Source organism: Myotis daubentonii, chromosome 5, assembly GCF_963259705.1.
Source record: "Myotis daubentonii chromosome 5, mMyoDau2.1, whole genome shotgun sequence".
Lineage (NCBI taxonomy): Eukaryota > Metazoa > Chordata > Mammalia > Chiroptera > Vespertilionidae > Myotis > Myotis daubentonii.
The window spans coordinates 4,467,109-4,489,266 of NC_081844.1; the positions used below are offsets into that span (position 1 = coordinate 4,467,109).

Genomic DNA, 22,158 nt, shown 5'->3' on the forward strand with positions numbered 1-22,158 from the left:
CCCCGCCTTCCCCGCCTGGGCGGCAGGGACACCTGTCACCTGCCCCGCTAGAGCTGGGAAAGGGTGCGGGGCGAGAACGCGGCCTTCTCGTCCATGTCTACGACTGGAGCTTACTTTGGGGTCCCCCCGCCCCTACACTTTTTGAGAAAAGAAGTAGCTATTTCCACTCCGAGACGCTCAGCCCCGGACGACGGGGTTCTCACGGCCGCTTCCGCCCACGCCGTCGCCACTCGGCGCATGCGCAGTGGCGCCCCCCGCGCCGGCGGCCGCAAGCCCCGTCGCGGAGCCTGATGACGCCAGCGCCGGCGCTGCTCTGATGACGTCAAGTACCTGCGTCGCCAGCGAGCGGGACGCGCGTGTCCAGGCTTGGGTTCCCTTTTCCCCACGGATTCCCGTGCCCGTGGGTCCCGCGCCCCGGCGGCATGAAGGAGACGCCGCTTTCAAACTGCGAGCGCCGCTTCCTCCTCCGCGCCATCGAGGAGAGGAAGGTAGGCGGCCGGGAGCTGCGGGCTGCTTGGGCGCCCGGTGGCGCGGCCGCGCGCGGAACCGGTCCCCGCCGGGCCCCGGACCCCTGGGGGATGTGCCCCGTCTCCCAGGGGTTGTCCGTCTCCAGTGGGTCCTTCTCAAGGCTCCGAACTAGGAAACGACCACTTCCCACGCGGGTGGTCAGACCCCCTTCCCGCCGTGGCCCAGCCCCGGGCCGCCCCAGGGGCTGCTCCCTCCGCGCTGCTGAGGCTCTAAACCGGCGGTTCTCAACCTGAGGGTCGCGACCCCTCTGGCGGTGGAACGACCCTTTCCCAGGGGTCTGATCTGCAGATCAGATATTTACATGACAGTTCAGCACAGTAGCAGCATGACAGTTATGAAGCAGCAGCGGAAATAATGTTATGGTTGGGTCGCAACATGAGGAGCTGTATTTAAAGGGCCAGGAGGCTGAGCCTCGCTGAAAACGATGACTGTTGTGCTTTCAGCGGCTGGACGGCAGGCAGACCTACGATTACAGGAGCCTCAGGATCTCGTTCGGGGCGGATTATGGCTGCTGTGTTGTGGAGCTCGGGAAGACCAGGTAGCGGCCTGCGCCCGAGAAGCTCGGTGGCGGGACGTTCACGAGAACTCGACGGACGCGGTGGTTTCCGAGCAGCCGGGAAGTCCGGACCGCGCTCTGCTCAGCTGCCAGAAATCAGTATCGTTCCTTCAATGCGAGATCTGCTTTTTATTTACAGTCACACTTACAGCTTTTAATCATAACGATGTTTTCTGTCGCATGGGTATCACGTAGTTCTTTTTTTAAAAATATTTTTTTATTGATTTCAGAGAAGAAGGGAGAGAGAGAGAGAGAGAGAGAAACATCAGTGATGAGAGAGAATCAGGGATCGGCTGCCTCCTGCGCATCCCACACCAGGAATGGGAGCCGCAACCCAGGCGTGTGCCCTGGACGGGAATCGAACCTGGGACCCTTCAGTCTGCAGACCGATGCTCTATCCACTGAGCCACACGGGCCAGGGCATGGGTCTCACATAGTTCTTGATAGCACCGAGTTTTATTTCTTGCCCGTCGTGTCAGTAAGTACATTCCTACTTACCTGTTTTTCCTGAGTGATGTGAGCATTGGGTTTTTGGTTTTTTAATTTTTTTTTCTGGAGTGTTTTTAAAAGTGTGTATTGGTTTGCTAAGGCTGTCATAAAATGCCACTACCTGGGTGGCTTAAATGACAGGAGGCAAAAGTCCAGGGTCCAGGTGACAGCAGGGCTGCAAATAAATGCACCCTCCCTGTGTCTTCGCCCCTCTCTCCTCCGCGAGCCTCCATGGCCCTGGTGAGCCTGAGAGTTCGGTTTTTAATATTCGTCTGGAAGTTGTGAGGACCTCGGTCAGATAATGTTAGTGAACCGGTGCCATAGGAAAATTCTTTCTTACGAAATCTCAAGTTTTCATGGTATCTTGTATCAATAGATACTTATTTTAGAAAAGAGAAGGTAAGGTCATTGATTTTTTTTCATTTTTTTTCTTTCTTAAGGATCTGTGGAATAATCAGCTTTGTAAATAAGATGTTTTTTTCTTGTATCTCTTTGGGTACACCAATATGTACTTTTTTTCTGTCTGTATTCTACTACTATACTTTATATGTAATATAAAGCCTCTAATGATCCATCTTGCTGAGTGTCTTATTACTCAGAGTAAGACTGAAACTTAATTAGTATTTGTTTTAGATTTTGTTTAATTGGGAAGGAAATGTATTTCTCCAACAGATCTGTACTTTGTCTTTGCAGAGTTCTTGGACAGGTTTCCTGTGAACTTGTGTCTCCAAAACTGAATAGGGCAACAGAAGGTATACTCTTTTTTAACCTTGAGCTCTCGCAGATGGCTGCCCCGGCTTTTGAACCTGGCAGGTATTTAAATCTCCTCCTTAAGCTGCTTTCACCAGAGACGAGCGCGGCGGCCGGGTATTGTTCCGATGCCCTCTGTCATATTTCATGACATCAGCCCATTCCTGTCCTCATAGGCAGTCAGACCTCTTGGTGAAGTTGAATCGGCTCTTGGAAAGATGTCTAAGAAATTCGAAGTGCATAGACACTGAATCTCTCTGTGTTGTTGCTGGTGAAAAGGTGGGGAGTATGCCCAAAACTCTTGATTAGGATGAATATTGTTGATTCATGGATCCCTGTATCTCTACATTAATTCTCAGAGTTTCAGATAACTTATTTTTATACTGGTTCCCTTTAGTGCAAATGTTCCTGGGTGCCACCTCTAGAACTTCGTGTCATCTCTTTCTGAAGGGACAAAAAACATTGTGAAACTAGCATCTTGAATTTGTGTAAAAATGTCTTGTTAATAAATGTAGGTCCACATGTGTCTGCCAAACCTGAGGTATCTCTTGGGAACTTCAGTTGCTGTCTGTGGGCACCCGGCCTAAGAACTGGTTTTTCTTTATATCTTTATTTTCTTATGTTATTTAAGTCATTGATGGAAGCAGGTGATGTTTTCCTTTTTGGATGAAGAACTGAAGAACATATTCAGTCCTTCCTCTGGATAGGCCGCACAGTGAGTCAGTGGCAGGCTGGCATTGGAAATCTTATGTGGTGCCTGATGGTATTAGAGCTTTAATCTTCATTAGGGTTTTTTGACCATCTTTTTTTTAAAATATATTTTTTATTGATTTTAAAGAGGAAGGGAGAGGGAAAGAGGGAGAAACACCCATGATGAGAGAGAATCGTTGATGGGCTGCCTCCTGCATGTCCTTTACTGGGGACCAAGCTGGCAACCTGGGCATGTGCCCTTGACTGGCATCGTACCCGGGACCCTTCAGTCCTCAGGCCGATGCTGTATCCACTGAGCCAAACCAGCTAGGGGTTTTGACCATCATTTTTACTTCAGAAAAGTCCCTTAGCCTTTCCACATTCCAAGCTTGAATGCGACACTTACTACTTGCATTACTTGCAGTGTTATCATAAATATTATCAAGTAAAACCTAAGAGGGTGAGGTTTTTGAGTTAGGAGACACAATAAAGATATAATTAGGCTTGTTAGGGAAATTTTAGTATTAAATGTAGAATGGTTTGTATATTTTGAGCATATATTTTACTGTTGTCAGATGACTCATAGAAGGGTGAACTATTGGTATTTCAGATGTTGGTGTGACTTAAACATTTTTCTAAATGTAGTTTTATTGATAACAAGAGAAGAAGTAACCCTGTTTTAACAGCAAGGGGAACTTTGGCACATAGTGTTACTTTTAAATAGCCACTGGTTGTGATCAGTTAGGATTTATTTTTGTTTTAAATTCACATTCAGGTTTGGCAGATACGTGTGGACCTACATTTATTAAATCATGATGGAAATATTATTGATGCCGCCAGCATTGCTGCCATCGTAGCCTTGTGTCACTTCCGAAGACCTGACGTGTCCGTCCAAGGAGATGAAGTGACACTGGTAAGCGCCCACGATGTGAGCCATGCTCCCCTCAGTGAGTGAGGAACATCCTCGATGGGCAGGCAGCTTGTTGGTCAGGTCTTGCTGTGGATGGAAATTAGGTAGATTCTAAAATTTGTTTGCAAGGCAAAAACTACATATCGTCAAAATTGTCCTTGAAATCTCTTAAGTACCCTCTGTTAAAGTGCCTGTTAGTAAAAGCACACGGTAGCCTGGCTTTCCAGAATAGAACTAGGTGGCTGCTTTGCATTGAGCGTAGGGGAAGGAGCTCTTTTTCGTGTAGACCATATGTGTGACAAGTACACGAGTCTCAGCACACTGAGATGCTTGTGTTTACTCTGTGGCAAAGTCCATCAGAAATACCTGTAAGGCTTGTTCTGACTTAGTGCTAGGCTCCACCCTCAGAGGAGGATGCGGCCAAACCTAGGATAGTGCACTGCCGTCGGCTCCCAGGTGATACTGATGCTGCTGGTGCAAGGACCACATTTTGAAAACCACTGTTGAGTATGTCCATTTTAATTTATGTAAATTACATGCTAGAGTCGTGAAAGTGCATGTGGTGGTAACTTGAGTCGTGGAGTTATGAAAGGAAACATCAGAGGCCCAGATTCTCTAAGCAGTTATTCATGATGCCGCTCTTAGGCATTGGAGGGGAGCAGACTCATGAAGGCTTAGAGGTAGGGACGGTGGAGATGTGGTCTTTTAGAGGAGGGAGATGGTGTAAAGAAGTAAAAACAAGTAAGAGCAATTAGTAGAAAAAAAAGGTATCAATTAAAAATACTGTAGAGGGGGATTAAAAATGGCGGCAAGTGGATGCTGCACAGACATGCTCCCAGGACCAAACTGGAATTACAACTAAAATACAGTGGAAGACTTGCAGGAGAGAACCCTAATACCTGAGGACCAAAGGTGAAGACCGCATAGAGCAGTGGTTCTCAACCTTCCTAATGCCGCGGCCCTTTAATACAGTTCCTTACGTTGTGGTGACCCCCAACCATAAAATTATTTTTTGTTGCTACTTCATAACTGTAATTTTGCTACTGTTATGAATCGTAATGTAAATATCTGATATGCAGGATGTATTTAGGTGACCCCTGTGAAAGGGTCGTTCGACCCCCAGGTTGAGAACCACTGGCATAGAGACTGACATAGGAGGGGAGGAGGCGCAAAAGGTCTGGCCGGGCACCCACAGACAGCTACTGAGACTCCTGAGAGATACCTCAGCTGTCGGGGGTTGCCACTGAGAACTCTGGGATCTAATCCCCAAGTTGGACCCCCCTGCAGAGAGCCACAACTGAGAAGGTAACCACATAACATCTGGCTGTAAAAAGCAGTGGGGTTGCTGTCTGCCAGGGAGTGAGGGCTGAAAATTCAGGCACCCTCTTAAAGGGCCAATGCACAAAATTCCCTGTGGAGCCACCCACCTTGTGCTCTGGCAGAGGGAGGGCAGAGTGGACTGGAGCTGTATGAGCAGAAGCCAGGACTGGGGACTCCAGGGTTAGAGCTCAGAAGGCAGACAACCCCCAGTTTCCTGGGCTGAGTCATTCCCTCACACAGCAGAGGACATCTTTCCCCCCTTGCTGGGGGGAAAACAGTTGACACACCCTATTGGAAAACACCTTGCCCTGAGGCCACTTAAGAGACTAAAAGTAACAGTTAGCCTCAAGGCGGAAGCAACTGCCCCACCCTGTTGGAAAAAACTTGCCACACCTGAGGACGATTGCTTGGGGGTAATTCAAGTTGGAATCCTATCAGTCTGTAGGTAGAGGTGATCTCTGGAGGCTTTGAGGCTTTGCCTGATCTAATTAGTCAGAATCAGTGTTTGACACTGTCCTGCACTAGAGATTGAGAGGCATAGAAGATCTACTTAATACATACATAGTCACAAACCCAAACAAACAGCCAAAAGGAGGAGACAAACAACCCAATGGAACAAGAGAATTCGCCAGAAGATAAATGAAGCAGAGAAAAGAAATTTATCTGAAACAGTTGAGGGTAAAGATGGTCAACAGCATGAAAAAAGATATAGTAACTATGAAAAAGGAACAGTTGGAAATAAAGAATGACATAACACAAATAACACAATGGAAAGAATACACAGCAAATTAGGGGAAGCTGAGGATCGAATCAGTGAATTAGAAACAAGGTTGAAAAAATCAATCAGAACCAAAAAGAAAAAACAATTAAAAAACAGGAGGACAGCTTAAGGGAGCTGTGGGATAATGTGAAACATAACAATATTAGAATAGGAGGTGTGCCATAAGAGGCAGAAAGGGATAGAGAACGTGTTTGAAGAAATAATGGCAGAAAACTTCCCTAACCTGGTAAAGGAAAAAGCCACACAAGTGCAGGAGGCACAGAGAACCCCAGCAAGAGGAACCCAAACAGATTCATGCCCAGACACATAATTAAAATGCCAAAAATTAAAGACGGAGAATCTTAAATGCAGCAAAAGAAAAACAAACTGGAGAGTTATTGCTGGTGGTAATATAAAATGGTACAGCCATGATGGAAAAGGTTGGCTGTTTCTTAAAAAGTGAAGTGTAAACGTATAGAGCCCAGAAGTTCCATGCCTAGAAATCTACTCGAAGGAAAGGAAAGTGTACATTCACTCAAAGACTTTTATGTGAATGTTCATAGCATATTTGTAATAGCCCAAAACTGGTAACAATCCAAATGCTTATCACTGGAGAACGGAGAAACAGAATGTGGTCTGTCCGTACCATGGATACAGTTCAGCAGTAGAGAGCACCAAGCTGATGGTACATACCACAGGATGGGTGAAACATGCTAAGCTGAAAGGAGGCGGATGCGAAACTAAAAATTGTTTGATTCCACTTATAGGGAATGCCCAGAAAAGGCGGATTCATAGAGACAGAAAGTAGATCGATGGTTGCGTGGGGCTGGGAGTGAGAATTGACTGCAAACAGGCTCAAGGAAGGTTGCGGCGGAAGGGTGGTCATGGAAATGTTAACTGGATTGTGGTGATGGTTGTATAAATGTAAATGCATTAAAAATGTACTAAAACGTGAATCCTATCCTTCCAATGGGTGTACTTATGGTATGTAAAGTATACCTCAATACAGCTTTTTGATAAATGCATAAAGTTTGAAGGAACATGAGCGATAAAGGCAGATAGGTAATTGTAAAAGGTTATTTAAGTGCTCATTGAGGATTGAGGGAAGTTCATTTTTTATTTGACTGTTTGATGCAGCAGGTGATTTTTGTATGTTCATGACTTATTTTCGGACAGTACACTCCGGAAGAGCGGGACCCCGTCCCGCTGAGCATCCACCACATGCCCGTCTGCGTCAGCTTTGCCTTCTTCCAGCAGGGGTGAGTCTCCGCGCGTGGGCCGAAGTGAGCAGCGCGGCTGGGGAGTGTGCTGTGGGCAAGTGAGCCAGCCCTCCTTCATGCTACAGCACCTCCCAGTCCAGAGAGAGCTGTGCATTTCTCACTTTAGCCCTTTCTTATAAGAGCTGTAGTTGGCAAAGAGCTTTCTCCATAGAAGAGACATTTTTCTTTTCATGGCGTATCATAGATTTATGAGTTTACTACCACGTGGTAAATGCTTCTGTTTCCTGGAGATGTGCAGGTGTTTAGAGAATTGTATGCTCAGCTCTGATTTGGGGGAGTCGGGGGGAGAATCAGGATTAACGGAAGCAGGACTTTGGGACACGTTCAGTGGCGTCATTCTAGGAGCAGGCACGGGAAATGGTTCTCGCCTGGGAAAGCCGGCTCCTTCGGCTCCAGTTTCCTCACAATCCCTGCTGGCTCCTCCCACGGCAGCAAACCTGAGGGCCTGGGGCCATGCCGGTGCCTTCACATGAAAGCCTGGGCCTTACAGCTTTGAGAAACAAAGGGAGGTATACATATTTTAACAGTTTCATGAAAGAGAACCAGAGGAAAGCTTTCAGCTTTCAGTCATTATAGTGCAGAATTTCATTAGAGGGAAATGGAATGGCATCTTCAAGCAGAAATACGTGAATCATGTATGCAACTTAAATTTTCCCAGACATTGAAAAGGTAAAAGTAGGTAAATTTAATTTTTATATATTTAATTTTACTTAATATATCTAAGGTATTGCTTATTTTAATACGTAATCATTATCTTAAATTTGTTCATGAAATACATTTTATTTCTACTAAATCTTGAACTCCAGTGTTGTGCACTTAGCTTGGCCTCACCACATTTGAAGGGCTCAGCAAACAAGTGACTGAGGCGGCCATCAGACATACAGAATAGTGTCTAGGTGAGCCATTCCCAGAACCTGGAAGACATCCAGGGCACAGGCCATTAGGGAGACTCTAAGATTAACCAAATACCAAGTTTTACTAATGAGGCACAAGCTACTTAATCCAAGTGATCGCATTAGATTTTGATTGTATATTATTTAAATAAAAACTATTATGAACTTGATTTTACTGGGATAGCTAGCAATATACACATAGCATTATTTTGGATTCATAAAAACAGACGTGCTCTTGTATCTTTTCCCATTAAAATGACTCAAATTCACAGGCGTAGGCCTTTACTGTGTTGACTTTATTAATGCCATCTTTAAAAAATATCCGTTATCTTAACATGGACATGATTTGTTCAGGTCCATTTAACATTCCTTTCAGAACGTTTTTGTTGGTGGACCCCAGCGAGCGCGAGGAGCGTGTCATGGATGGCTTGCTGGTGATTGCCGTGAACAAGCACCGGGAGATTTGTACCATCCAGTCCAGCGGTGGGATAATGCTGCTAAATGAGCAAGTGAGTGCTGTGGTTAACATCCCCGCTAGAAGCTTTTTCTTATTTATTTTTTTTTTAACTAAAGTCCAACAAGGGCATTTCTAGTGATTCATCCTCAGGTGTGTTGGAATCCGGTTTCAGTACTGTCATCTCCTGATGAGACTAGTTACCTTCCCCCTTCCCTCTGCGCCCACGTATGGCCTCCGGAGTCTCACCCTCTAGGTACACTGTACTTTCCAGGGAGGAAAGAGGTTCATATTTCTATTTAAAAAAGTGTCACAAATGGGAATTGGGTTAAAAGTAAAGTACTTTTAGAATTTGGGTATAATAAGCAGTTCTCAAACCCAGCTCCCTCTCAGAATCCCACGGGCTTTTAAAAAAGAGATTGCCAGGTACCGTAGGTGCAGGTGCCAGAGCACCGTCTGCTTGGTTGGAGCTCCAGCTCTGCGTCAGACTGGCCTTGGCGAATGATTTCCTATCTTCATGCCTCTGCTTCTTCATCTGTAACATAGGGAGTAAGTTCCTAGTGACCCCTAATGGGTAGAAGAATATAAAGGTAAGTAGGTGTGTGGCACTGTAGCGTACGGTAAGTGTGCAGTACATGTAAGTTTTCTCATCACTGCATTCCCGGCTCCCTATCTCCAGAGACATCCATTGGGCCCCGACGCCCGAGAACCTGCCTTCTGAAAGCTTCAGGCATGCTCTGCGGCCTGGTGCCGTGGCTCGCTCACAGGCAGTCCATGCAGCGCGCACGTGTGCAGGCCGAATGGCCTCTTCGGGGTCTGTTAGTGCCGCGGGAATGTTTCTGGGTCTGTTTTCTTAATGTGAGAGTCCTTCAGATATTCCAAAACAACTCACAGCTTGCTTTATTTTATGTCTACATTACATTATTTTTATATTTGGAAGCAAAGGCAGGCTTAGGTTGTAAAGTTAGAAAAACTAATCTCGTTCTTGGTTTTCTTAGAGAAAGCTATTTGGTTAGTTGTCTTTAAATAACAGCTCATTTTTATGAACAGGTTTTGAGATGCAGTAAAATAGCTGGTGTGAAAGTAGCGGAAATCACAGAGCTAATCCAGAAGGCTTTGGAGAATGACCAGAAAGTTCGGTAAGTTTAATTTTGTTAGGACCAAGTGGTCTTTTTATAGATTTTTCTGTTAAGGATTCTTCTTGCACAGGGTAACCACACACTTTCCTTATCTGTTAATCTCAGTTGAATATACTAAATGATTTTTGAAAGTTGATTGAACTGTTCGTTGTATTGTATTCTAGCTTAAACAATCTGTATTGAAAAGCCACGTAATATTTTTCTTTAAAAAAATTAACATGTTCTTAGGAAAAAGAATCTGGTAACGCAAATTAACTGAAAGGACACACACTGGGTTGGTTCCCATCTTCTCCCCATGTGACATTACGCAGGACCTGTAGCCAGCATCAGGTCTTCTACAACACAGGAGGTTAATGCCGGCCTGTATGCTGGTTTGAGGATTAGAAAAATAACTTATTTAAGCCCTTGGCAAGTGCCCAGCACATGGTTCAATACATGGTAATTACAGGAACTTGTATTATGTCTCTTGATAGGCATAATAAATTGTGAGGTTAAGTTACTCAAATAACTCTTCCAATATTTCTCACCAAAGGGTAAAATAGTTAACTGTTTTCCTTTTTTGTCTTCTCATCCATCTATCATCCACCCCCATCTCTTTCCTCCCCCCCCCCCCCCCCCCCCAAATACCACACACAGGAAAGAAGGTGGAAAGTTTGGCTTTGCAGAGTCTATAGCAAAACAAAGGATCACAGCATTTAGAATGGAAAAGGCCCCTGTTGACACCTCTGACGTCGAGGAGAAAGCAGAAGAAGTCCTTTCTGCAGCGGACCCTCCTCCAGACGTGTATCTTTCCTGGGTGCTGGGGTTTGCTTTTCCAGTGGCAACAAGATTCATTCCACTGCGGCCTTCTTAGGCTGTGGAAGGGGTACATACTGACATTTCTCTGAAACACTGTACTTTGTTAAAAAAAACATTTAAGATACCAGATAGTGAAGAGTCAGTAAGTTGATGGTCTAAGGTCCACCTTCTCTTCAGCTATCCTACAAAATCCAGAAAATTCTCTAATGAACCAATTCATAGCGTTTCATTTTCTTTTGAAAAATTAGTCTTTAATCTCAATGGCATGGTCAAGCACTCTACACTATTACACATTGTTTTTGAATTTTTTCTGCATTCACCAAATTTATTAGTATACAGCTGACATGTTCAGAGCCAGTCTCTTGATGTTCCTCACCATTATGTCCGTAACAATCTTGAGTTACGCTTTTTCTTCATTGTTCAGCCACCCATAGTATAGCTGCTAGTAAATTTATTCTCCTGAGACTTGGAGGCACACTTCTGTCTTAAGAAGAAAACTTCCTTTAACTGTTAAGTGTTTCTAAACCTGTGCTCTGGACTCCTGGTACTGCCCAGATTGGAGAAGGCGTGGAGAACTCCTGGGGTGACCTTGAAGACTCTGAGAAGGAAGACGAGGATGAAGGTGGCAGCGATGAAGCCATCATTCTCGATGGTGTGAGGACGGACGTGGGAATGGAAGTCTCCAATACTGGAAGCCAAGGTGGGTGTACTTTATGGTAGGCTAGAGGCCCAATGCACGAAAATCGTGCAAGGGTAGGCCTTCCTTCCCTGGCTGCTGGCACCGGCTTTGCTCCGATTGCCAGCAGGCATCCGGGACCCAGGCTTCCCTCCAGGACCCAGGTGTCCCTATGACCCTGGCTTTGTCCAGAATGATGTCGGGTCTAATTAGCATATTACCCTTTTATTATAGATATTATGTAGACATGTAAATTATATATTTAGTCATATGTAAATAGAATCTGTCCCTATTTATAGATTAAAGTACCACTAAGATAGGGATTTATTTTTATATTAGCAGTTCCTGTTTTTAGAGGAACTGAATTTCAACTAAACTGTTGAAGCTAACTGCATTAACTCCAATTCTTTTCTAAAAGAATATGCTTATGTTTGTGGAGCAGTGGTAGCTCTTTGGTATGTAAATGTAGTTGCATTTTTAATGTTTTGTTCTCTTTTATGTGTACCTATCTGGGCCAGTTTTAAGGAGGTTTCTTAAAGATCTTATTCCTGCATGCTAATTTTTCTTTGTAGTTTTTAGAAACGTAAAGGCTATAACATAAGAGTGCATTCAAATAGAACTTTCTACAGGACCAGAATGTCCTACATCTACACCGTCTAATACAACAGGTCCACTAGCCACCCACACGCAGCTGTTGAGCACTGAAATGTTGGCTTGTGTGACCGAGGAACTGAATTCTAAATTTTACTTATTTTTTTGTTAATCCTCACCTGAGGATATTTTTTCCATTGATTTTTAGAGTGGAAGGGAGGGAGAGAGAGACAGACATAGATGTGAAAGAGACACATCGATTGGTTGCTTCCTGCACCAACTGAGGCTGAGGATCGAATTTGGAACCCAGGTACGTGCCTTTGACCGGGAACACTTATTCCTGGCTCCTACATTGGTACAAAATCCTAGGATTACCTGGAAAACGTGTAGTCCTAGGTGTTTCTTGCATTCTGAAATACGTAGAACTGGAGAAATTGTTTCTTCTTTCAAGAAAACCAACTTCAGCCCTAACCGGTTTGGCTCAGTGGATAGAGTGTCAGCCTGCGGACTCAAGGGTCCCAGGTTCGATTCCGGTCAAGGGCATGTACCTTGGTTGTGGGCACATCCCCAGTAGGGGGTGTGCAGGAGGCAGCTGATCGATGTTTCTCTCCCATCAATGTTTCTCTCTATCCCTCTCCCTTCCTCTCTGTAAAAAATCAATAAAATATATTAAAAAAAAGAAAAGAAAACCAACTTCATGCTTGGCCCACACTAGAAAATAAACATGAGTTGTTTTTCATATGAGGAGGAATCTAGGCATTAGGTGGGCAGGGAACTAAAGGATGCACTCATGGCGTCTGTGATGCACAGGCCGGCCTGCCTTTCAGGAATTTAGTGCCTGTGAGCATGACTGAGCTTGCTGGGTTTTGTAGAAAAAATATTCCCATTGATGAGACCTTTATTCACTGTCCCAGGGGTCACTCTGTTCGGCATCACTCTTCCAGAGCTTGGTCTAGATATTTACTACTAGAGGCCCAATGCACAAAAATCGTGCACTTGGGGAGGGTCCCTCAGTCTGGCCTGTGCCCTCTTGCAGTCCGGGAGCCCTCGGGGGATGTCCAGCTAATGGCTTAGGCCCACTCCCTAAGCCGGCAGTTGGACATCTTTAGTGCTGCTGCAGAGGCAGGGAGAGGCTCCTGCCACCACTGCTGCGCTCGCCAGCCATGAGCCCGGCTTCTGGCTGGGCAGCACTCCTCGTGTTGAGCATCTGCCCCCTGGTGGTTAGTGCACATCATAGCGACCAGTTGTTCTGCCATCCGGTCAATTTGCATATTAACCTTTTATTATATAGGATGTAATTTCAGCATATAAGCTGCTTCCACAGTGAGACCATAAATGAAGCTTTAGACTCCATATAATTACATATACATCAGCCAGTCTTTAATGCTGCATAGAATTCTGTAGTGTTGAATGTTACTAGTTGGTTTAGTTGTTCCCGTATTGATATACTGTTTCAGTGCAACAGTGAGCATCCTTTCATATGTCCCTTTATATATTTGTGAACTGTTTTTCTAAGATTAATAAGACTAACTGCTAGAATATTCAGTTGCTAGCTTCAAGAGTAATATTTTCAACTGAATGATAAAAGTGGACCTAAGACAGTTTGGAGGACAGAGCAGGTAAAGCCTTTTGAAAGCATATAAACAAAGTGAGAAACTAACTGAAAACTCAAAACATAAAGACCTGATAACCAACAACCAACTGGGAAAAGGGATAATTCACATTATATATCATTAACGAAGGCTCAGGAGAAACTACAAAGTAATTCTCACATATAAATGGCCAGTTACATATGCCAACCCTGGTAGTAATGAAGGAAATGAATTCAAAGCAAAAGGATGAGAGCATTTTTGGACTGCTGTATTGGGCAATATTAAAAATACCAGCATTGGCAAGGTTGTATGGGAAAGTGGGTTTTTCATAGACTATTTCCTGGAATGAAAATTGGAACAATATTTATGGAGGGGTTTGGCAGTATTTTTGGGGATGTATATATACCTTTTGACCCAACTATGCTTCTAGGTATTTCCTTTACAGTGTTTATAATAGGGAGAAATGAAAAATTTAGATTTCTAAAATTAGCAAATTCTAAGATAAATTGTGGTACCTTACAGAGTGGCACGGGCACTTTGATGGCATCTTGTTTCCAAATTGGTTCTACAAGATGATACACAGACACACACACCCCTATAGATAGAGATTTCCCCTAACTTCTATTATGAATGTACTGAATGGTGATGTAATTAAACACGTTTGGGGAATCAAGCACATACTGTTTCAAAGCTCCAAGAAGTTACCTAAGGGAAGGAAAGAACCAAGTAGCCTGGCAGCCCGACCGAGTAGCCCGGGCTCTAGCTGTATGGAAGTCTTAGAATTGCTGCTATGGAAACCAATTTGGAAACTTTTAAAGAGATTACGGGCCCACTTCAGAGATACTGAGGGTCTGCTTCCAGACCTTCCCAATACAGCGAGTTACTAATTGTTTTGTTTCTCAGTAAATAGACAATGTACATACCTTAACTTAAAAACAACGTATTGCTCAGAAATGCTAACCGTCATCTGTGCCTGTACTCACATTGCTTCCTGAACATTTTCTTAAAGAGGCCCCTATTGTGCTGTCAGACAGTGAAGAAGAAGAAACGATCATTTTAGAACCAGACAAGAATCCGAAGAAAATAAGGTAACGGTTTCTGGCTTGTTTGTTTTTTTTTCTACTGTAAACAAAGAGATGTCTCTTCCTCATTAGAAATCTAGCTGGTCTTTGGTTTCTTAACCTGAAGTGTATAAATATTAGGACCTAATTCTATAGAATTGTTTGGATGCCTTTCAGAGTCACTATTTTACTGTCGTAGTCAGCAAGTGTTATATCCTACTGGGGAAAAGGCAGGCCTCCTATTTTTGTGCACAGTGGGGTGAAGCAACTTCTAGTACTAGTGTTGTTTGTAAACTCTTAATTGACTTTATTCACAGAACACAGACCATCAGTGCAAAACAAGAAAAAGCACCAACTACAACACCTGTGAAAAAGAGAAGAAAGAAGAGAACTGCAAATTAAAGCTCACGTGGTTGTATCTGTGTACAGAACTATTAAAAGGATATTTATTTAAGTGCTAGCCACCTGGAACGTTTTTTATTCACAAATCCATTATAAAATCTAGTCACTTCCTTCGTTTTTACATTATGCTCTTGACAAACCTTCTGGAAAACTTCGCAGGTTTTAAGTAACTGCCACTTCAGCCGTGTCCAGGTGAGTGTCCAGGTGAGCGAGGAGTGGAGGGCCTTCCCTGGTGTGCCCCAAGGACCACGACTGGTCAGCAAGCAGGTCCACTCCCGACACCTGGGTTATGCGAGCCAGCAACTGGTCGGATGCTCAGGAAAGTGAATGTCAGAACTACTGTCTGTTTTCCCGAAACTATAAGGTAGTTGAGGTCTTTTAAATTTCAGGAGAACCCTTTCCAGTCCCCATAGGAGAAATTAACTTTTCGGTGAAACCCTGAAGTCAAATTTTTACCTCAAATTAAAATTGACTTACAAACTAAGTTTTCCAGATCAATTTATTAATTCTTATTCTTATTATCCTGACAGCTGGCATCATTAATACTTTAACAAAACCACTCATAATCAGCCACATATCTAAGATACGCTAGTACATGTACAAAAGATATACAAATTAAAACCATTAAAAAGGAATAGAGACCATAATTTGTACTTGACCATAACTTCTGTATTCAGAAATGATTGTAAAATTAAAACTTTAAAAACTGTACACATATACGTTGATTTAACCCTTAGAAAACAAAGTCAGTCTTTCACTGTTACACATGTAGTGTCTCTGGTGGGATGAGGAGAGAAACACCATGGTACCTGTAAGCAGGAAAAAATCCACTTTTAGTAAACATTCACTGAGTGAAGGAATATACTAGGATCTAAAAAATGCTACTTCTACCTGAGTAAGCAAATGATTACAAAACATACACGCATGCCCCTTCCCTCTTCTCCCTCAAATACAGGACAGACACAGCCCCTAAGGATCATTCCAGTTAAGCGCATGTGCCTCAGTAATAGGCTCAGTCCTGGCCCATGTGGGAGGCAACCAGTCAATGTGTCTCACATCAATGTTTCTCCATCTCTCCCCCTCCCTTGACTCTCTAAAAACCATGGAAAAAATATCCTCTGGTGAGGACTAACAACAAGGTTTGGCTCAGTGGGTAGAGTTGTTGGCCTATGGACTGAAGGGTCCTGGGCTCGATTCTGGTCAAGGGCACATGCCTGGGTTGCAGGCTCGATCCCCAGCAGGGGTGTGCCGGAGGCGGCCGATCAGTGATTCTCATTGATTGAATGTCCCGTCTTACTTGGAGTGCTTGTACTTTTCCCTGACGGACTGCTGCGCGTGCTGCGGCGCTCTGAGGTAGGTCTGGTGCAGGTCCAGGAGGCAGGGCTTCAGACTCTCCAGGGTGTAGCCAGTCTTCTGTGCCAGAGACTCAGGCTGCAGAGGGAGCGGAACACCAGTTTCAGTACTAACAGCACCTGGCAGGTCTACCAGCATTCTAAGTCAGCACTGCACACTTCTATGCTGACTTGGATCGAGTTCGACTACTTTCCCGGCAGCAGGTTGGGGGGCAATGCTTTCAGCACACCTTTGAAATCCAAGCAACAACCCAGCTTTCTACCTAACAAACACGCCTAAACTTGAACAGTTTCCCAGGTCAGTCCGTTAATGGCAAAAGCGGTTAAGACCCAAGGTAGGTGTGTGGTGACTGATACATACCCAGCTTTGTCCTGTGACTGTGTAGAGTGCTAGATGAAAGGCCGCTCCGGCAATAACTGATGGCAAATACTTAAGGTAGGGGTCAGCGTCTATCAAACTTAACTCTCCCAGAAACTGGAATGAAAAGTAATACGCTTTAGAGTCAGAAGAGCTCTAGAATTCAAGCCTCACATCTCTGCCTCTGACCTATTTTCCCCTCAAGACTGGTTGCAGAGCAACCACAGGGAAAAAAATTCCCATCGCCTCGTCTTTTAGATACATTCACTATCTTAAGTGTTTTCCATTCTCTTCCTCTTTCCTCTTAATAACTTTTTATAATCCCCACCCAAATAAAATATATATTATAGAGAGGAAGGGAGAGAGATAAACATCTATGTGAGAGAAACATCAATCGGTTGTATTCCATATGCGCTCCGATGGGATCAAACCCAAAACCTAGGTATGTGCCCTGGCTGGGAATTGAACCCCCAACCTTTTGGTGTTCGGGACGAGAGCCAAGCCCCTGAGACACCCAGCCAGAGCACTTTTAATAACTTTAAAAATAATCTTCTGGCTACCATCTACCAAGACTTTATTTCTATTATCTTTTGCCAGTGGTAGTCTTTCTTCCATACTCCAGCATGAATCTGTCCCTGGAATATTAAATCCCTTGACCAGAGCTGCATAATAAAACCAGGGCTTGTCCCTAATTGTGACCTAACAACCTTGCATCAACAAAATGAACTTACCATCGCTAAACTTTCAACCTTGCAGTTGGAAGGCTGCTGGTGCAGAAAGTACTGGGTGAGGAACTGATTGACAGTTGGTGCCGCTAAGTCAAAAGAAAGGACTTTCAGAACGAGGTGCTCCATTCGCAGAACTTGTTTCTTGGTGTAGGTATCATCTGTAATGTACACAAACTCTGCTACCTCTGGGGGGTATATTTCTTCAAACTTTCTACAAGGAAAAAAGTTTTAAGTCAGTCCTAAAAGAGAAGCAACCGTGAATATCCCAATTCTGAAATCCCTCTAGCACAGTGGTTCTCAACCTTCCTAATGCCGTGATCCTTTAGTACAGTTCCTCATGTTGTAGTGACCCCCAATTTCATTGTTACAAATTGAACATAATTAAAGCAGTGATTAATCACAAAAGCAATATGTAATTATCTGTGTGTTTTCCGATGGTCATAGGCGACCCCTGTGAAAGGGTCGTTCGACCCCCAAAGGGGTCACGACCCTCACGTTGAGAACCGCTGCTATAGCAGATCACACAGAACGAATCCAATTGCCTGTTTTTGTGGAGACTGGGTAAATGCTAATTAGAAGACCCAGATCAATGAAGGACTTTTAAGATCTTTCTCCCAGTGCAGTCAAAGGAAATAAATGAGAAGCATGAGACTTCAAGACAGGAACAACGCTCAAGGACACCAGGTAACTGAAAATTTAGGAAACTTCCTTAGAAAAATAAACATTTTATCTTTTAGTTTTAAAATTTAGTTTTCATGTCTTAATGAGAGTTTGCTCATATGCTGGAAAGCACTTTTGAAGGGAAGGGACCACACTTTAAAACTTTGTAATCTGGTATTCAAATGTAGCCAGTCCACAAGTTCATTCAACAAGGGGCCCTGGGACCCAGATCTGGAAAAGTAATGTCCTAAATTAGGCAAGTCTCACCCACACCCGTCACCACGGAAGTAGTCACCGACTCTGCCTTGTGTAATGTTGTCACACTGTTAAAATCGGGTTAGTTCCCTACGCAGAAAGGTACCGATCCCTGTGAGCCGAACGAACCAGGCTGACTTACGAGGCTAGCAGCATGGCAGCAGTGCCCACCAGCTGAAGTTTCCCTCTCAGCACAGACATGGAGGAAAGGAACCTGTCGATGTAGTTCACAGCCAAGTGCAGGGTCTCATTCTGTAGCTTATACTCTTCTCCCACTTCCACCAGCCAGTCCACGAGGATAGCCCTCATGCTGTTGTTGATGTCCGGCTGCTTCTTCATGTAGCCCGCTTTAGGCTTACATTTAATCTGTGGAGAGAGTCACTTAGCATAGTGGTAATGCAGTTGGATTACTCTACGTTAGCAAAGCAGCGAGAATATGCTAGAAGCCCAAGTACAGCATTGGGGTGCAGCACGGGCAGTTAAAACGCTCACTAACGCCCTCAACGCCATCTCACCCACTGAGTAAACAACGGGATGGAAGTGGGTCCTGCGCCTTACCTCCATCTCCCTGAGGTACGTGTGAATGTCCTCGTGGTAGTCTGGGACCTCAGTAACACTCACTGGCCTCTCCTCTTCCAACACAATGGACACGTCCATAGCGTGTGGCGACTCTGGGAGAATTCAAAAGTACGATTAAGTTCCTCGTTCAATTTTCTTTGGTTACATTTTCATTTATTTCAGAGAGGAAGGGGGAGGGAGAGAGAGATTGAAACATCAATGATGAGAGAGAATAATTGATTGGCTGCCTCCTGCACGCCCCCTACTGGAGATTGAGCCTACAACTGGAGCATGTGTCTTTGACCAGAATCGAACCTGGACCCTTTAGTCTGCAGACTGATGTTCTATCCACTGAACCAAACTGGCTAGGGCCCTCGTTTAATTTTCTATTTAATTGCCAAAAGTGATTGCCTTTATAGGCGTCCTCACTACCAAAGCAATTATTTCACGGAGGACAAAGTATACAGCCTACTTCACTCTGGTTTTAGTACCTGTCCACTTAGCTTTAGAATGAATTTACTTAACAAGAAAAAATACTGATAGGCCAATCAAAGGAGCATAAGTATGAGGATCAGGTATTATGTTAAGAGTATCACTCATCTTCGAGACAGTGGCACGGTGGTTCCATTAGGACAGGATTAAAACCCAAGTTCTAAGATAACACACAGGATTTGCTCTAAGAATTTGCAGACCCCCAAGTCTGATGTATTTGAAGAAGAATCTAGGCAATTGCTAGAAGCAGGGCCAACACTACATTCAACAAGTGATTCATCTTTTTGCAATTCTCCTCTCCTTACAGGGGTTACGGACAAATACCTACAGCTCGACCGACTCACAGGACAGCGTTCCTCTCTGGTGTCAGAGGATGGCTCAGACGGGTCTCACAGAAACAACATTTTAAAGCCAGAAGAGCTGTTAGATACCAGGGCAGGTCAAGCTGCACGCTCACACAGCCCTCTCTGGAGTGGGAGGCACCACGGGAGTCTTTGGAATGAACAGAACTGAAATCTTCTCCCAACCCCGGGAGCATCTCCAGGGTCCGATGAAAACCAGGGTTGGAGATCTAGTTAAACTGCCGAGGCTGGCAGTGCACTGGAAGGAGCACCCAATCTGGATCTGGGTCTCCTTGTGGGCCACTGGGTCATGCATGAGCTGTGAGGTCTGCGATAAGTCACGCCCTTTCTAAACCCGTGACATTAAACCTAACTCATTGTGTAGTCAGGATGAGATGAGATAATGCCTTACCAGGCAAAATATCACTAACCCGACCTACTCAGCAGTTATGATGACACTGATTTGACCCGGAGGTTCGCTAAAACTTACCCAAACTATCATCCATTGGATAATCAAGAGGGACCAGCGGTTTTCTGGGTTCAGGCAAAGCCATAGCTGAATTAAAGGCCAGCACATCTTCGCACTCTGTTTCTTTAGATTGGCCTGGGCTCTTCTGGGTCTCTTCCGGCTCATCCACGTGGATGGTGAAGGCGGGCTGCTTGCTGTGTGCCTTCCAGGGAGGCACAATGGCGCGCTCATCGTTGACAGGAAGGTCCTTCAGAGGGGCAGCCTAAAGAGAAGCCGGTGAGGGCTCTGGGCTTATCGAGGGGAGGCTGTGGGTCTCCCCGCCGCTCTTACCCCCAGCTACTCCATCAGGAAAAGGCACTTCCTGGGCCAAAATCCAGGCGGGGAAGTGGGGGTAGTCAAGGAAAAGAGGGATGGTTCAGCTGGCCACAGGCACGTCTACAAAGGTTAGAGCGAGTCTTACTGAGCGGAAATATGAAAACCCAGTCAAGGCCACAAGAGGGACGGAGGGCCCCAGAGATGGCAAGCTTAGGAAAGAGATGGCAAAAACAGGGTGCACCACGTTCACCCCGGGGTGGAGCAACAGAGCAAATCCGGGAAAATGGCGGCATTTACCAAAAACAAAGTATTTTTATAGCCTTTCCTGAAGTAGAGGTGACCTCCTAACTTCCCTCTATTGGCGGGAGGGGGAGGGGGCAGGAGGTGCTAGGGTTTAAAAGCTAAGAGTGAGGCGTGGTGGCGGGCAAAGCCCACGCATGCGGCAGGGCTTGGTTTGACCCCATTATCTGCAGAAAAACAACCCGACAGAGCAGAGCAGACGAGCAGCACATGCAGTGCGGCCGGAGGGCAATGGAGAACCTCCCCGTGGCATCCCAACGCGCCAGAAACCAGGGATCGGGGGCCGCCGACCAGACCTCCCCCAAGCCCAGCGCGTTCCCCCAAACCCAGAGCGCTCCCCCAAGCCCAGCGCGCTCCCCCAAGCCCAGCGCGTTCCCCCAAACCCAGCGAGCCCCCAAGCCCAGCGCGCTCCCCCAAGCCCAACGCGCCCTCTCGCCCCTCTCCCCGCCCAGCCCCGAGCAGAACCACGCTCGTCTTTACCCGCCGCGTCTTGGGCCTCTGCGGCGGCGCCGGGGCCCGCTGGTTCCCGGCCTTGAGGACCGCCAGCCGGGCCCGGGTGCGGGGCTGCTGGGCGGGAGACGCCTTCTCGGGGTTGATGTTCTCCTGGTCCTCGTGGGGCGCCGTCTGCTGCAAGGTGAGCGGCGCCGAGCCCGCCTCGCGGGCCGCAGAGGAGCCCAACATCCCTGCTCCGAGGCCGCGGCGGGGTCCGCCGGCGGCGCCAAGCAGCGTGCACTCGCTCCCGCCGACCGGCCGCGCTGAGGACGCTCCCGCCGTGGGCGCCCGCCCCAGCCCGGCCCGCCCGCCGGGATCGCCGAGAGCCGAGAGCCGAGAGCTGCGAAAGCGCAGGCACGGCCGGGGTGCAGGGCCAGCGACCCCCTGAGACCAAGCGAGCTACCCGCGGAGCGGCGGCTGTTCGAGCAGTTCAAGTAGCCCGCGACTATTGAAATGGGCCAATGGCAAGGCCCGCAGCCCATGACGTCATCCGGGCGACCCGGCGCCGGCCGCGCCCGCAGAGCAGCAGGGGCGTGGCAGGGCGTGGCGGGAAGGCAGCGCCTGCGCGGGCGGGAGGCGGGGCCTGCGCGGGTGGGGCGGGGCCTGCCTTAGGCGGGAGGCGGGGCCTGCTTTAGGCGGACTTTAACGGGGCCCGCCGGGCCGGCTCCGCGCCGCGGGCCAGTTAGACGCCAGGGATGAGCGGCGGCCAGGACGTGCTTCCCCAGCTCTGACTGGCCGGGCCCTCACTGGCCGCTGGTCTCGGTCACATCAGTCCCAGTTTCCCTGACCTGTTCCTTGTTAGTATCTGTATGTCATGCACTTGTCAGGGTTAAATGATGTTTACAGGCTCCCGCTGCGGTGGCAGACTATGTCATCTACCCTTTAGGTGTTTCTTCAGCCTCAGCCTTTTCATTTCCTAGTGAACAGGCAATTACTAGGCGGTGCCACC

At 46.3% G+C, this 22,158-nt stretch overlaps 2 protein-coding genes across 3 annotated transcripts; one reads left to right on the forward strand and one right to left on the reverse strand.

Annotated features, from left to right (window-relative positions):
* Nucleotides 1-317: 317 nt before the first annotated feature.
* Nucleotides 318-14,949, forward strand: EXOSC9 (exosome component 9). 2 transcript variants are annotated; one of them, XM_059695594.1, is made up of 12 exons: nt 318-488; nt 972-1,066; nt 2,267-2,386; nt 2,500-2,602; nt 3,789-3,926; nt 7,180-7,262; nt 8,553-8,685; nt 9,681-9,769; nt 10,406-10,552; nt 11,083-11,267; nt 14,436-14,514; nt 14,805-14,949. In XM_059695594.1, the coding sequence occupies exons 1-12, from the start codon at nt 423-425 to the stop codon at nt 14,887-14,889; spliced, it is 1,323 nt and encodes a 440-aa protein (XP_059551577.1). In that variant the 5' UTR covers nt 318-422; the 3' UTR covers nt 14,890-14,949. The 2 variants fall into 2 exon arrangements, with proteins under 2 accessions (XP_059551577.1, XP_059551578.1); XM_059695595.1 differs by lacking the exon at nt 14,436-14,514.
* A 421-nt stretch (nt 14,950-15,370) lies between these two features.
* On the reverse strand, nt 15,371-21,653 carry CCNA2 (cyclin A2). The gene is made up of 8 exons (XM_059695596.1): nt 21,198-21,653; nt 20,124-20,364; nt 18,801-18,913; nt 18,385-18,608; nt 17,331-17,538; nt 16,603-16,716; nt 16,187-16,320; nt 15,371-15,698 (listed from the first exon to the last, which is right to left on the reverse strand). The coding sequence occupies exons 1-8, from the start codon at nt 21,396-21,398 to the stop codon at nt 15,650-15,652; spliced, it is 1,284 nt and encodes a 427-aa protein (XP_059551579.1). The 5' UTR covers nt 21,399-21,653; the 3' UTR covers nt 15,371-15,649.
* Nucleotides 21,654-22,158: the final 505 nt, after the last annotated feature.

Excerpts from the sequence above, each read along its gene's own strand:
- EXOSC9 (XM_059695594.1), top strand. The coding sequence starts at position 423 with ATGAAGGAGACGCCGCTTTCAAACTGCGAGCGCCGCTTCCTCCTCCGC. Across the intron at positions 489-971 it reads GCGCCATCGAGGAGAGGAAG|CGGCTGGACGGCAGGCAGAC; the intron begins GTAGGCGGCCGG and ends TTGTGCTTTCAG. Across the intron at positions 2,387-2,499 it reads CCGGCTTTTGAACCTGGCAG|GCAGTCAGACCTCTTGGTGA; the intron begins GTATTTAAATCT and ends CTGTCCTCATAG.
- CCNA2 (XM_059695596.1), bottom strand. The coding sequence starts at position 21,398 with ATGTTGGGCTCCTCTGCGGCCCGCGAGGCGGGCTCGGCGCCGCTCACC. Across the intron at positions 18,914-20,123 it reads TCCAATGGATGATAGTTTGG|AGTCGCCACACGCTATGGAC; the intron begins GTAAGTTTTAGC and ends GAATTCTCCCAG. Across the intron at positions 15,699-16,186 it reads GAAAAGTACAAGCACTCCAA|GTACCATGGTGTTTCTCTCC; the intron begins GTAAGACGGGAC and ends TCCTGCTTACAG.